The 21108-nt window shown below is 32.0% G+C and overlaps 1 protein-coding gene across 1 annotated transcript; it reads right to left on the reverse strand.

Annotated features, from left to right (window-relative positions):
* Positions 1-18723: 18723 nt before the first annotated feature.
* On the reverse strand, positions 18724-20721 carry LOC119608840. Its single transcript, XM_037963386.1, has 4 exons — positions 20504-20721; positions 19839-20382; positions 18851-19696; positions 18724-18762 (listed from the first exon to the last, which is right to left on the reverse strand). The coding sequence occupies exons 1-4, from the start codon at positions 20719-20721 to the stop codon at positions 18724-18726; spliced, it is 1647 nt and encodes a 548-aa protein (XP_037819314.1).
* Between the last annotated feature and the right edge of the window lie 387 nt (positions 20722-21108).

The following is a 21108-nucleotide window of genomic DNA, read 5'->3' on the forward strand; positions in this document are numbered from 1 at the left end:
TTTATTTCGAAATATTTTATTTTAATACCGGGTAGTTGTGGTATTGGTTAAATACGTATTTTAGTATTGAGTTCAATAAAATTTAAAATATTTTAAACCTAAAATCCCAAAAATATAACAAAGAACACAAACATCACATTATTTGTATTAATTACATTAATACATATAAGTTTAATATTTGTCATGTCTACGTATTTTCCATAATTTTCAATTTTTATTTAATTTTTTAGTTTCACAAAATTTTAAGAATTATTTTTTTTTTTTTGGTTTTTAAAATGAAACCTTTGCTTAATCATTGTTTTCTAGGGGGATAAACATTTTGACACTTTATTAAAACAAATCATATTTGTTTTGTTTATAAGCATCTTGAAATTCTTTTGAAATATAAAAAAATTAATCTATTTTAATATTCTCTTCTTTAAAAACTGTGTTAAAATTGACGACTTTATGTATATTTTATGTAAATCAATTTATATTAGTCACTATATATAGTATTATAAAAATATAAACAAAGCTTGTTCTAACACAATAATTAACAAAATTTGTTTATATTTATTTGCAAAATAAATTTATTAAAATAATTTTTAAAAAATAAAAACTTCAAATTTTTGTTTAATTTTTTCTTCCAAAAACCTTAGTAAATCAAATTATCATCATTATACCCTACACCACTTTAGTGGGAAGATGGAACTATTCTATATGAATCGATCCTTTTTTTATTTGTCACCACAATTTACTTATTTATTAAATTTATTCAACATTTTGTTATCATATTTAAACAGATTTTGGAGTATAAATTACACTATGCGACAAAAATAAATACCTGGGAAGTGACACTATTTTTCTGAAAGGTGGATCCGAGTAGAATAAGAATATGTTTTTGAAATTTGCCAAACACCTCCAAAATCTTGAGTTACGGATAAAAACCCGGTTTTTCGTAACTTTAAGCACTTATAAGTCATTAACTTAGTTGAATCCGAACCGATTTCAAGTTTATCCACGGACTTAGAAAGCAGAAGCTGAGGCCTTTATAATGACATATACATATAACGTTTAAGTAACCTGGAGAGATATGTGTGAATTTCATCAGCAAACATATTTTTATTTTAGTTATGCACCGTTGTCCAAGTTTGGAGTTGTTTTTTGAAATTATTTATATAGGAGCCGTACTATTTATTAATTGATTAGAAAACCCTGTCTATTCATGAGAAAAACGCAACTTTGTTTTCAAAAATCCGCTAGCAATTGGCGACGTTATTGATCTTCTTCTTAATACAAAAGTGTTCATAAACTGATTTTCTGAAGGATGTTTTATATGGGGGATAGGGTTAAATATGGACCGATCCACGAAAAATTTGGTGGAAGGATTTATGTTTATATAAAAGTTATTTGTGCTGATTTTCATTGTGATATTAATATTAAGAGGATAATTATGGAATTGGAGTCATTTTCTGCAGGAGGGTTTGTATGGGGACTATGGTCAAATAATACCGTATTGTCTAAAGAATCAGCAGTATCACTAAAGATTACAGAAAACTCATATATACCGATTTATGTATTGTTTGGACCTAATTTGACCCTAGTCCCCATGCAAATCCTCCTTTGGAAAGCGACTTAATTACATAATTCTCTTAATTATATCAATATCACGATGAAATTCAGCTTAAATAACTTTTATATAAATCTAAATACTTCCTCCAAATTGTAGGAGGATCGGACCATATTTAGCCCTATCCCCCATATAAAGCATCTTTCGGAAAATCAGTTTTGAAAAGATTTTGTATTAAGAAAAAGATCAATAACATCGTCAATTGCTAACGGATTTTTAAAAACAAAGTTGCGTTTTACTCATGAATAAACATGGGTTTCTAATTACCCAGCAAAATCTTTGCTTACAATGATTACCATTAAGTACTTCATTAATGACTTACTTTGTAGGTAAAGTCTAAAATAAATCAAAATAAAGAAACAAACAAAAATAAAACAGTTAGTTTTTCTGTTTTTTTCCTTTTTTTTGTGCACACGATATCAAATGTCAATTTTTAGACAAACAGAAAATAAAAGAGTATTTGTGTGTGAAAACTATTATTTGACGCACAATAAAACAGCAAAGCAGTGGTGTAGTAAGAGTAGCATTCAACTGGCAGATGGAAGGTACTGAGTTCAACCCCAGTCTGTCTCGACTTTTTATTTTTATTTTTTCATAAATATTCTATAAATAACTCTACTAAAAAACAACTTATTTCCAACCAAATAATATTGACTTACTTTTGGAACATCTCAAACAAAAATAAGTACTTTTTCTAGTAGAATTGTAAGCACTTTACTCGATGAATTCTGGTGATTTTTCTAGTGAATTTGTAAGCAAATATTTTGCTGGGTAGTTAATAAATAATAATGTTCCTACATGAAATACTTTATAAGAACATCTCCAAATTTGGACAACGGTGCAAAACTAAAATAAAACATATGTTTGCTGATGAAATTCACACATATCTCTCCAGGTTACTTATGTCATTATAAAGGCCTCAGCTTCTGCTTTCTAAATCCGTGGATAAACTTGAAATCGGTTCGGATTCAACTAAGTTAATGACTTATAAGTGCTTAAAGGTACGAAAAACCGGTTTTCTATCTGTAACTCAAGATTTTGGAGGTGCTTGGTGCTTTCAAAAACATATTCTTATTCTACTCGGATCCACCTTTCAGAAAAATAGTATCACTTCCCAGGTATTTCAATTTTCGTTTATTTTGTCTCACTGTGTTATTATCTTTAAAAAAGAATTATATTGGAAGTATGATCAACTGTAGACCGATCCACATAGAATTTTGTAAAGGAATTTTGATTCCTATAAAATTTGTTTATATCAAGTTTCATCGCCATACTATCATTTTAAGCGTTAAATTAATCTAAGGGACCTTATATGGGGGTAGGGCCAATTATTGGTCGATCCTCATAAAATATAACAAAGACTTTGGTTTAAATAATACTTGTTTTGTCAAATTTCATTGCTATCCATCAGTGTTGATAAAATTTTTAAAAGGGACCTTTTATGGGGGCTTGGGGCCAATATCTTCTTAAAGATAGATAGACCGCTAAAATTATTTTCTGAAGGTAGGGTCAATAATGGACCGATCCTTAAAAAAATTTACAAAAAGATTTTGGTTCCTATAAAACTTGTTAATTTCAAATTTAAACGATACAGTGGGATTTTTAAGCAATTTATGGATATTAAAGTAATTATACCCTACACCACTTTAGTGGGGAGGGCATATTGGATTTGTGCTGATGTGTATAACATACAAAAATATTCGTCCTAGACCACCTTAAAGTATACCAATCGGCTTAGAATCGTTTTCTGAGTCGATTAAGCTATGTCCGTCCGTCCGTCTGGCTGGCTAGCTGGCTGTCCATGTAAACCTTAGATAATTGGATGAAATTTGGCACGCACGTTTTATTTGACCTAAGGACGAAGCCTGTTGCAAATGGTTAAAATCGGTCCATTATTTCACCTAGCCCCCATAGAACAGAACCCCCCGAAAATGGCTTCTGAGCTCATAATTATGTTAAATATACAGATATATCGATAAAATATGGCACAACTAAGTTTTATAGAAGTCTTGATGACCCTGCCCCATTTGACCCTAGCTCCCATACAAAGTCCCCTTCAGAAAATTACTTGAATGTCCCAAATTAACTTATAAACACAAATATCGCGATGAAATTCAGCACAATAAAATATTATGTCAATATAAATATATTCACAAAATTTTATCGGGCTTGGTCCATATTTGCCCCTAGCCTCCATATAAAGCCTCTTTCAGAAAATTAGTTTTTCATCCATAAATTGCTTAAATGTATCGGAACAAGGGAATATTGAAGATAAATGCTTTATTATGAAAAATAAATCACATTTAATATTCATAACTGGTGTAGGGTATCATATGGTCGGCCTCGCCCGACTATACTTTCTTACTTGTTTTTGGAGTTAGATTGTTTGGGTGAAGGGTAAATTAAGGGTCAATTCTTATAAAATTTTCCAAAGAAATTAAGGTTCTTATAAGACATGCTTATGATGAATTTCACCGCTGTAGATACTACTTTTAGACTTTTTAGACTGCCGATATTGCCCATTTTCAATACCAAACAAATTGCATCAATACAAAATATCTGTGCAAAATTTCAGCCCACTAGCTACTTCCATTTGGACTCTATCGTGTTTTCAACAGACAGACGGAGGGATAGGAAAATGAACTTTTATGGGTATATACAATATATACATATATATATACATCTTTTTTGTATACAATTATATAATAATTAAAACTTATCCAAATTAATTTGTAATAGTTAGACGCAGTACCTATAATAAGATTCAAAAAAAAGTACTTTCAAAATATTTATACAAAATTGATGTATCAAATCCGAATAAAATACACATTGTCCTTGACCACTATCGGGACTTCTGTTACAAAACTATCTACGAAGGCATTATCGATCAACGTTCAGAAACTCCTGGGCCCAAATTACGGCTTACTATATCGATCGAAATCTCAATAGAATCTAAATGGATATTTCGATCGATATCGTATGCTATAGTTTGGGCCCTGGTCGCAATTGTTGAAAATTTTCCAATCATAATTTATGATTTATGTTAAATTTCCCTCTCTAGATATTTAGATCCAACTTTGATGAAATACTCGCAATGACAAATAAGGTGTTTCAGAAATTCACTGTCCTCTCCATATGCTGTATATTCGTCCGAATATATATTGTATAGTGGTGTCCGTATAGAATCATTTCACCATATCAATCTCGGACTTGTTCATCCTGAGGAGGCTTCTCGTTACATCTTCTTAGTTACATTGAATATATAAACATAAAATGAGTGAACATGAATGAATGATATTCTGAAAGAGTTGACTTATACTTATTTTGATTAAATTTTACACAAATTTTTAGTTCTATCGATTAAGAACTGCTGGACTTAGAGGGGGTCAAAATTGCACGTTATGGTCATACAGGGTTTTATTCAAATGAGTGTAACTTTTCACCTATTGGTCATAGTAAAAATCTAATCCTATCCAATAGTATTAATCTTGATGTAAATTTATCCAAATCGGAAGACATCGATTTTAAAAGTTGGATCACTTGACACGAAATTCCCCATATGTATATTCTGGATCCTTATAAAGAGCGGTGTCGTCTGTCTATCTTTCTGTCTGTTGAAATCATTTTCTGAAGACTACAGATATCTTCGTTATCCAAATCGTCAATAATTTTATCAGGCATGCTTTCGAGAAGTTTCCTATTTATAATCTGTAAAATCCGTCCATAAATGACGGAGATATGAGCAAAAATCAATTTATATAAAACTTGTGTGTATTGAATTTCATCGCGGTACTCGTATTATCAGCCATTAATGGGCGTTAAAGCCATTTTCTGAAAAGGATCTTATATGGGGGAGGAGGTAGGGTCAATTATGGACCGATACTTATAAAATTTTGCAGATATATTTTGATTCTTATATAACTTGTCTATGTCAAAGTTATTCGCTATACTTGAATTTTTGAAACAATTATGACTGTTAAAACTGTTTCCCGGGGGGCCACTTGTATGGTAGCTATAAGAAAACTTGGAATGAGATTGCCCATTTTCAATACCAAACAAACCTAAGCTATAGGGAATATTTGTGTGAAATTTTAACCCTCTATCTCTTTCATTTCGGAAGCGGACGGACAACTGAAAGACGGACGGACATGGCAAGATCGTCTTAGAATTAATAAGGACCCAGATTATATATAATTTTGTGAGTCTTTGATCAATATCTCGATGTGTTGTAAACGGAATGACAAAATCAATATGTCCTACATCTTTTTTGATGGTGGGTATAAAATAGTTAATAACAGGTAAAACAAGGGATCGGTGTATACAATGTATACGTTCGTTCCCATGTAATGTAAGGTATTATGTGGTCAAAACATTCAATTATTACAAACAAAATACTTACATATAAATAAAGTTCGCCAAAAACTCATTGAAAATACATAAATCTTAAATGTAATCACAAAATCTGTTAACAAAACCCACAAATGTTAAAATTCTCACACTGGTTTTATGTGATTCATTATTAACAATTGTATTAATTCTTAACTTTAAATAATGTAATTATATTAAAAACCAATAAAGGTTGTCTGTCATACAATCAATAAAACACACTAAAATATAAAGCAAATTAATTGAATTTTCCTTTTTAGTTTCTATAGCAAAATGAACTGAAAAATGTGGCAAGATGGGTCAACGGTTCATTGAACGCAGAAATTCAAACCATTTTAAGCATAACACAGATGTCAAGTCGATAATTTATTGCCCAAAATTGTGATGACACAAAACAATGCGAAACGAATCATCACAAGTCCATACTAATAAAATTTATTATTAAATAAAAGTAAAAAAAAAAATAAATTAAAAAAAAAATTAAACTAAGCAATTAAATTAAATACAAACATTTGTATGAATAATTTTACATTAATATAAAGAAATTTAAAAAAAAAAAACAAAATTAAACTTGAAAGGAAAAAAGTATTAAATTAAAACGAGTCAAATCAGAAACTCCTGTTGGCTTGAAATTTTATGGCTGGGGGTAAAATACGCGTAAATCATAAATTTTACAGGGGACATTTTAGTCACCAACAAACAACAGCGACTTTATTAAGTTAAAAAACAACTAAAAAATTAACAAATAGCGGCCGGTTTAATCGTAAATATTTTATAACAGCCAGCATATTGCCACAAATATTCATAAATTTTAAATTAAAAAAAAATATGCATACAATTAATATCAAATTTCCCATAAGACACCATAAAATTAAAAACATATTTATAAAAAAATCCAAGTGTTATTGACTTTAAAGGGACCTATACAATTATGTAAATAATGAACATTGTTAACTATAAGTTTTGGATCAAATAACGTTTCTTTGATTTCTACTTTAATTGAATGTAGAAACTTAAATAGGTCCATCTACAGTTGGCGTCATGATATAACTCCCGAAAATAAAAATTTGTTCAGAAAGCAACAACAACAAATTTGGGGATTTCATTTCCTAAATAATTTTTTTTTGTTCCGTTAATTCACTATACATATGAAGACCTTTCGCCTTGGCATTTTTTCACGGTGGTACTTTTAAACAACAATGTAATCTGATTAAACGACTCCCCATCGCCCCTTTGTGTATTTCACACGCAGGTGGCCGGTCCTTGTACAAGTACTTTGCTCCAGTAATCGAGCTTTCTAATCTCTCACCATTGTTGCCCCGTTCCTTAACTTCCGAGATGTAAAAACATCACTTCTGTTTATAACCACAATATCTGGTATGAACAGAGTAAGCCCCGCACATACCCGAACAAGAAGGAAAATTCAATGGCATCACTTGTATAAGATACATTACATCCATCAACATTCATTCCATATACACTTGACACAAACTCACTGTCATTCCTCTTCCCACCGGGGGCATATTTATTACCTTGGTGAAATCTGCATCTTGGTGTTATTGCAATATCCCGGGGAAAAGAGGTGCTGCCAATACCTCTGGAATGCCGGGAATATAAACTGGTGATGATCAAATGTATCCTCGGCCTTTCCTTAGAATGATTTGACATGGGGTCGAATCAGAGCACCAGATAATCTAGCACTACGGATGGCCAGTTGCCCGCAGGACTTTGTCCTCGCTAGTCAGTTGGTTGAGGTTCCTTCGGGATTCACTTAGGGGCACCGGTGGATGGTTGGTGTAGACGGTTGTTTCAGAAGAGATGGAAGTGTTGTGAAGATGGAGGGAGCTGAGAAGGTTGAAGAGTTGATGAAAACGGTGGAGTGAAGATGATGGTTTGGAGTTTTGCTGCATACTTAAGTATGATTGATGGTTTTTAGCGGTTAAGTGACGCTATCGACAATTTTCCTTCATGGTAGGGTGTGTTTGGAATTTACTCAAATCATGCAGCAAAGCAGTAGGTCCTAATGGTCACTGAAATAAGTCCAGTTTGTCCCTAAATGCTGTTGCTGACTCAACAGAGCCATCTCAGTAGTGTGGGATTTCATGACATCAAAAGTATTGTAACTGCCGCCGTAAGATACAGGAATTTTGATTTCACCAGATGTTGGGGTCGCCCTTTCTATTGACTTTAGACCTGTGATTGCTTTTTCCTTGTTGGGGTATGCTGCCTGTCATTTCGCAACGGGACTGCTATGGCAAGAGATCAGGTAGCTCGAATACTTGAGCAAAGCCATATACAATGAATTACCACCTGATTTCTTTATAGAAGTGAGTGGTGGACCGTCCCAAGTCCACCCAGTGGTTGAAATTGACCACCGTGAAATAAGGCCATCAAGGCAGGTGTTCACGTTTAACACATTGGCACTATTGTCACTCATCTGTGGGGTATCTGTTATTTCGGCAACAGCACCGAACTTATTCAGAATTATAGACTTTACCGTCCTTCAGTCTTTTAACATATATTCTCGCGAATTTGGGTTTAAACCACAACCACCATTTTGTATGCTACTGGTTCCCGTGGTACCACACTATGTGGTTCTTATAAGATATATGTATGTGGTAGGACCCCTTGTAAAATCAATTCATAGACAAAGTCAGACTCTGCACTGTGTGCTATCGTTTCCCGTGGTATTGGCAGCACATATTTTCTCCGGTATTGCAATAATTCCAAAATGGGGGAAGATGCATCAAGGTAACCCGGTGGGAATGTTGTATTTAGTACGTTAATACGCATCGTTAGAGAGGTATTCCTACAAAATAAATTATCTGCGAGACACCCTTCTGTTTGGGAAATATAGCATGGAGTAGAAAATGCTTGCACACGGCTGTAGACCGGCTATTTAAGAAACTAAGCGAAGCTAGTGCTGGACATATTATAAAGTAGAAAATACATTCCTAAATAGCCGCCTAAGGCTAGTTATGAAATATTTATTAAGCGAAGCCGTTGTTAGACACAGCACAGAGAAGAAAGTCCTTGAACCCGGCCATAGGTCTTCTATTTAGGAAGTCTTTAGAACAAAGACCTTGTCAAATTTAATACTTGTTGAAACTTTGAACCTCTACAAAATTTAAACCATTAAGAATTTGAAAGTTTTAGACATCTTTCAATTTCGTATTTAAAGTTTAAATTATACTGCACTGAATTTTTTGTTTATAACTTAATAGCAGTTGTTAAATCGTTTTAAATCATATTTAAAAAATAATTGCCAAGTAACAATTTAAAAAAATATATATATGTATATCTAAATCAAAGCAGCATTTAAAATTGTATTATAACTCTCTGTAAATACTCATTTCAAGTGTAAACACCTAAATTTGTTTCTTTTCACCTAATTTTTTAATTTTATAGATTTTTGCCAATTTTGTGATTCTTATGCAATTTATGATAATGAATTTTTAATGTCCCACCAAAAACTTGTAGGTTTGCAGCAGTATTATTTTTAAACATCATCATTAAATTAATAAATGCAATTTAAATGTTTTTGATTTCAAATCCAGTTCAACAATTCAAACTGGTATTGATTTTTCAAAAAATGATAGAATTTCTTCAAGAATTGTTTATTTCGTATTTTAATTACTGTTTTGTGAATGCTAATTGTCTATAATAAAATTATTAAAACTAGAGTATTATAAAATGTTTTATTAACGTTATGTTGGCAATCAAAGATTTTAATGATAAAATTTAATTTTTTTCTAAAAAAAAAATATATATAGAATTATTTGTTAAAATGAGTTTCTAAAAAAGGATACAATCACTAAAAATTTTAAAAAATCAAGTGAAATGCATAAATGTGTGTAGGGTATAGAAAAGCAATTAAATTAATAACAAAATTAAAATAAACATATTAAAACCTACATACATACTTAAGTATTATTTACCACAAATAAAACAAAGCAATTTCTTTATTGGAGTATAAAACTGAACGACAACATGCAATGAGTTTTGCCCTCTGCATCATATGTATGATCATAAACTTCCAAATATTTCAGGGTCAATGTTAAGCTGCCACGAAGATGTTCTTTAAAAAGTAAAATTTTAACAATCTTAAGCACTGTGGGAATGTTTAAAAACAATTTAAGTCGAAAAATTTCACAGACAGGCCGATTAACCACATACATACGTGATCGAATAAAGGGTTCGTATTGAAAACCTATTTCAATATTGTCTAACCAGAGAACCATATAATCTGGTACTGCGGATGGTCAGTTGGCCGTAGGACTTTGTCCTGGCTGGTCAGTTGTTTGAGTTTCCTTCGGGATCCAAGTAGTAGCTGTGATTTAAACCCAAACTCGCGCGAGGAGAATTTGTCGTTTAAAAGACTGATGCACGTTGGAATCTATTTTTCTGGGATAAGTTCGGTGCGGTTGCTGTGTGTTACTGTGTGTTGTCTAAGCATTTGAAATGAGTTGGTGTTTAGTGAATGTAGGGGTATACGGATCTTACCCGCCCGTATACCTAAAGCGAGTGTGTTGGATGTTATTCTCTATGAGTGTGTCGGATAAATGAGAAGTGTGCTGGATTAAATGATAACGGATGAAAGGTACCTTATACAATTGATACCATTGAATTTTCATCCCTTGTTCGGGTATGTTAAGGGAAAACTCAGTTCATACCAGATTTAACTAAGTGTGTTCTCTGTGTAAGAACAAAGTCCTCAGCTTATTTGATGGATTCGTATTTTGGTCTATAAAATAACGTCTCTAGGTACTGTTGCCGAGGCCATCCTATCTGCGTGGTTGTAAACGGAAGTGATGTTTTTGAATCTCGGAAGTTTAGCTCGAGTACTTGTACATGGATCGGCACAACCATGTACCGGTACACAAATGTCGAAGCGCTTTATGCGAACACCTGTTGGTCTATTTCACAGTGGTCTTTTTCAATCACTTTGTGTATCTTACACGCAGGTGGTGTTCTGCCGGTCCATGTACAAGCACTTTACTCAAGTACTCGAGCTATCCAATCTCTTGCCATAGTAGCCCTGTTGAGGAATAACAACGGGGCTACTATGGCAAGAGGTATCATGATTCTAGCTCAATTAAACCCCTACAAAGGAAGGGGCGGTCCTAAAATCAAGTGAAAACACTCTATTGATGCTATGAGGAATGCCTTGTCCTTCCGTGCATTTCTCACCCCAATGCATTCCTTAACCTCTTAAAGTCACCTGTTTTTTCGGCAACAGCACCTAGGGACAAAAAAATTGTAGTCCAAAACTCGGAATCATTTTCAATTGATAAGACTTATTTTAGTAGCCACAAGGACCTACTTTGATAAGTATAACATTTCTTAGAGTAAATTTCAATACATTAAGGTATTACAACTCCTACAACGTTTCAACCAACTCCACCGCCACTTCAACCGTAACTGCATTCGTCATTCCGGCATCTCTTCAGATACAATTCAGAATCCCTCTCATCCATTAGATACGAGTATCCGATCCTAGAAACTAGGAGCGGTAACAGAAGCTTATCCGAAAAAATTTTTATTTCACCGTGTCAATCTTGTAACCAAGCACCTTTCACGTGAATTTGGGTTTAAACCACAACCATTACGTGGTTCGCAAAGGAACCTAAGCCAACTGACCAGTAAGGACAAACTCTTGAGGGCAACAGTCAAACCGCAGTAACAGCTTATGTGGTGCTCTGGTTCGACCCCATGTCAAATCATTCCAAGGAAAGTCCGAGGATACATTTGATCATCAACAGTTCATAATCCCAGCAGACCAGAGCATCTTTATACCTCGAGATTGCAATACACCAAGATGGGGTCATTCGGGGTTTGAGATTTGAAATTTGGGTTTTTTGAACTACAGATGTATTAGAACTATTGGCTGTTTTAACGTCTTTTTGGATATGGTCCTAAAAAATCGATATGTAAATATGTTATTTAACATAAATTTTTTACGATCCGTCACACTGTGCAATAAAACAAATGTTTGTTGTTATCGACCATTTCATCTCTCTGTTTTGTGTTGTACAATTAACTTTTTTGTTGTTTCAATTTTATAAATCTTTTAGTTGTTATTGTCTTTCCCAATTTTGTATTAAAACGGAATGTTTTTTTTTTACGAGTGTATGTGTGTCTTTGCGTGTGAATCATAAATTTAGTTAAACTTATTAACAAATACAAGAGATTGTGCTAAAAATTAAACATTAATGGTAACACTGTTTGGTGGTAAATTAAAAAAAGAAACAATAACATTAAAAGGTACACAAACTCACACCTACATACATACGTAGAAAAAGCGGGTGGTGGTTGTTTGGTTGGCATGTGGTCGGTTGGGTTCACTGTACGATCATTCCGAGACCTTTTCTCACGTTTAATAACTACACAAACGTAAAATAATTTCATATTTTGTCGTAAATGTTCTGCATGTTAATGTTTGTGTAATTGTGTATTTTTATTTAGTTTATGATCCGTTTGGTTTGTATTGTATTGGTGATAATGATCTTATTAATGATGATAATGATGATCACCCGATCAGGTAGTTAAGTCGTATGCAAATTAATACACATTCATTATTTTAACGACTGCATTTTTTGTTCTTGCTTTTGTTGTAGTTGTGGATTTTGTTAAACCGTTAAGGACGTCCCGCGTATTTACCGGAAGGCTTTTTGCAGTCATATTGTTGTTGTTATTATCATGTTTCCTGTTAAATTTATATGAACTTTTGTTTTATTATAGTTGTCTACAAACACACACACGTTACCATATACATGTATTTGTTTGTGTTAGTATTTAATGACAAATTGGTCATAAACAATTTTTAATATTTTTCTTAAAAAAACAACCACAATGAATATTATTTTAATGTAAATTAAAAGGGAATTAACAACAAGATGAAGAGAAAGATAAAAAGTAAGAGTAGTTTTTGTGTTGTTGGTTATTCTTTTTTTATTCAGATATAAAAGTAAAATAATAAAATAATGAAATAAAATTATATTGTGTATTCACACCTTTTTTGCGGTTGTGGGTGGATTAACTAGTTTAATTTGGTGGACTTTTATACCCTACATCACTATAGTGGGGAGGGTATTATGCGTTTGTGTTGATGTTTGTAACACTCAAAATTATTGGACCTACACCCACCTTAAAGTATACCAAACGGCTCGGAATCTAAGTCGACTTAGCTATGACCGTCTGTGTGTCCAATTTTCAAGATAATTTGATGAAATTTAGCACATGCTCTTTTAGGACGAAGCCTATTGCAAATGGTTAAAATTTTGTATAGCCCCCATACAACTGTAGCGACCGAATAGGGCTTTTGAGCTCATAAATATGTTAAATAAACTTTGTTTTATATAGGTCGTAATAATACTAATTATTTTCGAAATGATCGGGCCTCATTTGACCTTATCCCCTTTACAAAAAATGACTAGAAGGCAGAGATACAAGGCGAGACGGCTTAAATCGGCGGCGACTGGCCACCGGTAATATTTTGCAAGCCGCCGCCGACTTCTTTCGGCTCAAAAGCTAAGCCCGCTTTAACGTAGCCGCTGATAAAGATTGGAATCGCACATGTATTTCAGAAAATAATTTCAGCGCATTTGAACGGAGTTGCCACTATTTTAAATTCTTATGGCAAATTGAAAAGAGTTGCCAAACAATATTGTGCTAATATTAAAATAGTAAAAACTACTATAATAATGTCCATTTCTGCAGAAAAAACTTATATAGAGACAGGTTTCTATATAACAGACTATTATACAGAGATTTTTCAATATAATAAACGCTTATAAGGTCAATTTCTGAAGAAAAATTTAAATTGGGCCGACAATTTACGCGCCGGTGATATTTTCTATAATAAGCCGTAGCTGACCTAAAATGGTTGCGGCGCCGCCGCCGATCATTTTGCATCGGCTTGTATGTTTGCTAGATGGTCAAAATTAGCTTATTGTTGAATAAAATTGTGGACATTTAAGTGAAATTTTGATGGGGGCTTTTCATAGGGGCTAGGGTCATATGAGGACCTATTATTATGGAATTCGTGACGGTCATCAAATCTTGTATAGAACTTGGTTTTTGCAGCTTTTTGTCGAGATATGAGTATATTAAACATAATTATGAACTTAAAAGCCCTATTCGGCGGGTTCAGTTATGGGGGCTAGGTGAAATAATGGACCGATGGCATTTTCAACAGGCTTCGTTTACGGTACCATAAAATATCATGTGCCAAATTTCATTGAATCATCTCCAAAATTGCGACCTGTAGTTTGATTACAAAGATTAAAAGCCCTATTCGGGGGGTTCAGTCGTATGGAGGCTAGGTGAAATAATGGACCGATGTTAACCATTTTCAATAGACTTTGTCTACGGTACCATAAAAGATCATGTGCCAAATTTTATTGAATTATCTCCAAAATTGCGACCTGTAGTTTGATTACAAAGTTTAAAAGCCCTATTCGGGGGGTTCAGTCGTATGGAGGCTAGGTGAAATAATGGACCGATGTTAGCCATTTTCAATAGACTTTGTCTACGATACCATAAAAGATCATGTGCCCTATTAGGGGGTTCAGTTGTATGGGGGCTAGGTGAAATAATGGAACGATAACCATTTTCAATAGGCTTCGTTCCTGGGGCAATAGAAGATCTCGTACCAAATTTCATTGAATTATCTTCAAAATTGCGATCTGTAGTTTGATTACAAGGTTTACATGGACGGACGGACAGACGGACGGACATAGCTAAATCGACTCAGAAAATGATTCTGAGCCGATTGGTATACTTTAAGGTGGGTATAGGCCCAATATTATTGTGCGTTACAAACATCAGCACAAACCCAATATACCCTCCCCACTGAAGTGGTGTAGGGTATAATTAAGTTTAAATACATTATTTTTAAAAAAATAATCAAAATTTTTAACATAATCACTGGTGTAGGGTATCATATGGTCGGCCATGACCGACTATAAATTCTTACTTGTTTATTGTTTATTTAAGCTTTATTTTGAACTTGTTTTTGTTTTAAAATTTTTGTTCTTAAAATTTTCGAGAAATTTTAATTAAATATTATCAGTGGTTAACATCAATTAAGAGGTTGCGATAAAAATTAAATTTGAATTATTTGTGAGTAACTAGGAAATAACCACTTTGGTTTTTGTATCCAACACTAATATCCCAAAGAGTATAGCTTTTTGAGGCTATTCATATTAGGGTAGATATGTATATCCTATACGTCGGGTACATAATTTTTTTTCAAAAATCAATAATATAATCTATGATATTCTTATGCATCAAATTCAAATTAATTAAATTTTTAAAAACAATATGCATTGTTATTTTCTGACATTGTGAACCTTTGAAAACAATAAATTCTTTAAATTTTACGATATAATAAAATTAATGTTTAATTTAATTAAAACAATATGAAATTTGATATTAAAAGGATGTAATATAAACATTTACTGCCCACTCGTAACAAAAATAAATGGGAAACTTGCGATCACCAAACGTTGAACAAGTTTTTAAATTGAGGTTATTCACGGTAAAAAGTTTGAAAACTTGTAATAAATTCACATACATATTTACATTGTAAATAAAGGAAATTAATTTATTATTGTTCGGTTTGTTTGAAAATGTTTGACCACTATAAGTTCTTTATTATGGTAGTATGGTTGGACGCTTCACTTGCCAAAACCATTAACCCCCAAAACTGGCAAAAACCAAACAAAGACGTTTCGAGAAAAACGACTTTAAATGTTCTACGACATTTTACTACTTTAATACATCGAGGGACTGACTATATTATATAGTCTCTAACTCTCATTTTTATGAAAATAAGATTTTGATGACAAAATATTCCACAAACAATCCCACATCCGTGATGTACATTACAAAAACAAACAAATATTTTTGTCATTTTTAAATTCATCTATCTTAAAAAGGGGAAAAATGTCTGAATTCAAAATTCTCTATATATTTTTAAAAATTGCGTTAAGCTCTAAAATTGTTTACAAAATTCTGTTACGAAACTAGTTCTCATACAAATTGGGAATGCTTTCGAGATATCGCCCATTATGTTACTAATTATATAGTTAAATTTATACCCTCCACCACCATCAGTGGCGATAGAGTGTACTTATATATAAGTTTGTTGTTCCAATAAATACATATTCATTTGAGACCCGACAAAGTATATGTATATATTCAGGGTCCTTATGAAAATCTGAGTCGATTTAACTATTGCCGTCTATCTGGTTAAAAAAGCTCACGTTAAAACTAAACAAAAGAAAATCAATAAAATTCACTGAAATATTCATTGTTGTCCTAAGAAGTTTGTTATTGAAAATCAGCAAAATTGGTTCACAAAGTGAAAAGTTATGAGTAAAAATTTCAGACTACTTCGAAAAAAAGTAACTTGATTAATTTTGTTATATATTACTTTTTGTCGCCCAGGTATCAATTGTATTCAAAATCATAACAATCGACCCAAAATTTCCCATAGCCATACAAATGTTTATGAGTATTACCTGAAAGGGATTTATAGATAATAACTTCCTTAAATATATCGGTATCAACTATAAAGTCCTATAAGGCCCACTTCCGATTACTACGTAAACGCACATATTTCATTACTAATTTAATATATTGGGATAAAATTGTGAAACTATTTACGCATCATTCCATAATTGGACATAGGTACCTCTCATATAAGGTCCCCTCTGGAAATGTACATGAACGCTCACATTTCATCGCCAAAACAAGATACTTAGACCAAATTCGACATAAATATATTTTGTCTACTTATATGTAAATCATTCTGCAAATTATTTCCGTATCGGTCCATAATTGGACATACCTCCCATATAAGTTCAACTTCCAAAAACAATATTCCAGGAATTCGACATAAATATATTTTGTGTTCTGCGAAATTTATTTCGGATTGGTCCACTACTTAAGTTAAAAATAGATTTCGCTATAAGATTCGGTTATACTTCTTATATAAGGTCCATTTCCAAGAATTACTTAACTTGACAAGAAATATTTCGCTATAAAATTTGACATGATTATATTTTAAGTATATAATAACCATTCTACATCAGTCCATAACTGTTCATAGCTCTCTTACATATATGGTCCGCTTCCGAAAATCACTTAATCATAAAGATATTAGGCTTCGTTTCAAAAAATTAAAAATGTTTCCCGTTTTTGCGATAACTATCACAACTTTTTAAGAGGTTTATGTACCAGTGACAACATTGCTGTAGCAATTTTTTCAAAATTCAAACTCCTTCATCTGCATATCTAAGACGGAAGTCATTGATTTTGAGCGATATTTTTTACAGAGCAGAAACTGCAGATTTAATAGGAAATTATGCTTTAATAACACAGGACAAAGAAATGAAGGTTTGTAAAAACTTTTGAAACCAATTGGACTATTTTTAATGTATTTTTATCTGCTGAAAAAGAATCTGATATCTGTTTTGTTCATATATTACGCTGTTCATATATTATTTTTCCTAAGTTTCATTTAAATCGATTGAAAACAAAATAATATTTCACCATGGTTTCAAGAAAATTTCCCAATATTACATATCTAGAGTTTGCCCTTCACAGTTTATGGGTTAACATTATTCGATTTTACTAAAACTTCAGATATATGTCTCATGTTGTCTTAAATTTTATAATCTGAAAAAGTTTTATATAAAATGAATAACAGTAAAGAATAAAACCTGTTTTCCAAAAATCTTAACAAAAAATTATTTTCTTCGAAAACCTCAAAATTCAAGTCGCAGGTACCTCTAATATGTGAGAGATATCGACATAATTTTTTTTTACTAATTTATTCCCTCTCTTTATTTTCCATAAGTCACATGGAGATTTTCCCAAGATTTTAAAATTTGCTTAACAAAATTGTTAAAAGTTTAAAACTGGACTATATGACTATACCCCAAATACGGTTTACACTATCTAATGAGGATAAAATCTAATACGAATACATTTAATGTAATGACATGGTTTTATTACAACATTTTTCAATTATTTCAATTATTTGCTGTTAAAGTTCAAAAAATTGAATTTAGTGCCAAAATTTTTATAAAAATCGTTTTCCACTTCCGGGCCATGGTGCCACCAGATAACGTGGTCCTATCGGATTTTTAAGAATCCATTTCACTCACTATTCGCAATTTCTGTAAAATTAAAAAAATATATATATTTGGAACTCAAGCTATAGATAATATAGCACTAAGTTGTTTAAATTTCGATTTAACATACTTTGTTTCAAGCTCCTGGCAACACTGCTTATTAAACTAAATAATTATAAACCCAGGTACAAATTGCTAATATTTAAGTAAAAATACACTGATATAATCTAAATTTAAATTAAATTTTTATTAAAAAGTATTTGAAATGATATTTCACTTATAGATTAATTTGTGCAATATTAGTTACAGCTAAAGCAATGATGTTCAAATGGATAAATAATAAAATTTCTAAAGATATATTCCGTATTCATAAAGATATCAATCGTTTATTTTAGGTTTTTTTATTAAAACTTCAAAAAGTGAATTATTCATTTATGAATATTTGATAAAATCAAAATTTTTGTCTGAATATATCAAGAGATGTTGCTTTTATTCAATTTGTAATAGAAGAATGTAAAACGAGTTAATATTCTTAAAAGAATTCATTCTTTCTAAGCACTGCTTAAAATGAATTTAACAAATCCATTAATTTTTCCAATCTTTGCGATTTACGGGTAAGCAATTCTAGAATAAATACAATTGTTGAAATCAAAAACATTATACCACTTATTATGTACAATCCTTTCAAATTTTTATTCTTCAATCTGCTCACAAACTCTGAACGGGTATTCATTTTCAGGAACTCGGCACGAACATGTTTCCTTGCAATGAAAGCAGTAATGCCGGCATCGGAGAATATCTTCAATTTTCGATCGATACTCGGACGTAACATAGAATGTTTTCTAAAGTACATTACACATGGAAAGGAGTGTATGGTTTCTCCGACATATGTCAAGGTGCTAGTTTTCCAATTCTTATAATTGTAATGTGCCAAAGAATCCAACAGAGCCGTGGAAGTTAATCTTGAAGTACTCATCTGTAGCATATGCATGCGTCTAGTGGTGTTAGCTATGATTTGTGTTTTATTTGCTGGATAGAAATCATGATATAGATGAGTCAGTAGGGTGTAATCCTGTTCTATGAGTTGTGTCATTTTTTGCGGCATTGGTATACGTTGCGAAAAACGTAAACTATCAAACATTTTGCCCTGATAACCATTGCGTACTTCGAATGAAAGCAATAACCAGGCGGCCATAAGAAATCGAGCAAAATTTCGTCTCGGTATTAAACGAGTTGGTAATGCATTGCCGAAGAAAATTATAAACATTGAACATATTGGCGTTTTATTCTTCGATCCAAATACAAAGTCACGTACTTTTGGTTTCTTATGTGTTAATTTAGTGAAAATAAATGAAGCAGAAAACAAAATCAGTAGAAATGTCCAGGTGGAGAGACATAAAGGATTGAGTAGTTGTTTGATTGGACCAAAACATACACCACTACGAATCACAAATACATATGGGGTATTATGATAAACAAAGGATTTACTATACTTATCGCTATTCCACTGAGTCGAACTGAAACCTCCTATGGCAATATGCGAACGTTCTCTATCCAGCTGAAATAAAAATTTTAAAAAATACATTTTTAAATTGTAGGGCAATATGCCAAAGAATTTTTATATCAACTAGTACGTTTTTCTAAAATTATTTAGATTCAAAATTGGTGAGTGTAAAATAGTGCTAGTAGTTCTAACTTACATCTCCAAAACAGCCCTCTGAATCTGAGTAATAATGAATTATATTCCCTTCCTCAGGAAAACGTAAACGAATTTTAAAATTTAAAGATTTGCTGATCGCTCTTAAAATATCACCCTCAATACCACTCAAACGATTAATCTCTATTAAATGTGTTTCATTGTTTACATCGCCATGGAATGTTAAAAGTGGTGGCACTTTATGTGCCGATACATTTAACCAACAACCGTGGAAATCATTAATGTGATCGGGAAATAAAAATTCATTCTTTAGAGTTCCATTTTCGTAACGATTAATTTCGTGTATAGTAATATTATTTGCGCTTTGATCATTATTGAAGACTTCATAAGCGTAAAAACTGATGTGGTCTCCATTGAAGGCTTTACACATTATAACCACGTTTCTGACGTTATATCTGAAAGCTGTATTAAATATTTTGTATAGAGTTTCATTGAATTCTACTTCATTGTTAGAGCTCCAAGTCAGCAGAATGAAAAAGTTGAAGAAACGCTCCTGCCATGTGCTGGGTAATTTATAGCGTACAAATCTGCAAAAAAATAAATCTAAATAGTTTGTATTACTTTAGAAATAATATACTCGAACACTTGCACTTTCTGTAAAAGAACAACTATTTCATTGCTAGTGTAAACACATTGTTAGTAACTTACAGAAATGACTCATGCGAGTCCACTATAAATATATTATAATCCCATAATCGATCATTATAAAATCCAAAAAATAACTGTATTGCTAATTCTTCCCTTAAACCATATAGAATATTATTTAATATTTCCGTCTGATAGTTTTGTTCCTCATGACAAATAACTTTACATCTCTCATTGATAACCAACGTATTTGTTTTGGGACCTATGAAACGCTTAGCCATGTATACCGCCAATTTAGTGTATTCCACAAAATTTTGATTTGAATTAATTCCTTTTGAAATCGCAATTTTACAGTTTGCAATTGGTAAGTCCACAAATAGTACCACCACAATTACTACACAATATTTTAATATATTTTTCATTTTCGTTATTGTGCAACTGTTCTGTTTTAAATGAAAACTATAATTGAATAGAATTTTATTAAATTTGACTGCTGTTTAGTGTAAAAATGATGTATGTGTTATAAGTATATTGCTATTTTAATTAATTAACTGTAAGCAATTAATTTTATAATCATAACTGTTGCAAGAATAGTTTTAACACCCTACTCCACTATATTTAATTTGTGCTGAATGTTTGTAACGCAATTTAAATTTTTATACCCTACA

Source organism: Lucilia sericata, unplaced genomic scaffold (assembly GCF_015586225.1).
Source record: "Lucilia sericata isolate MDLA Ls3-8-SP2 unplaced genomic scaffold, ASM1558622v1 Contig000887F_arrow, whole genome shotgun sequence".
NCBI classification, from domain to species: Eukaryota; Metazoa; Arthropoda; class Insecta; order Diptera; family Calliphoridae; genus Lucilia; species Lucilia sericata.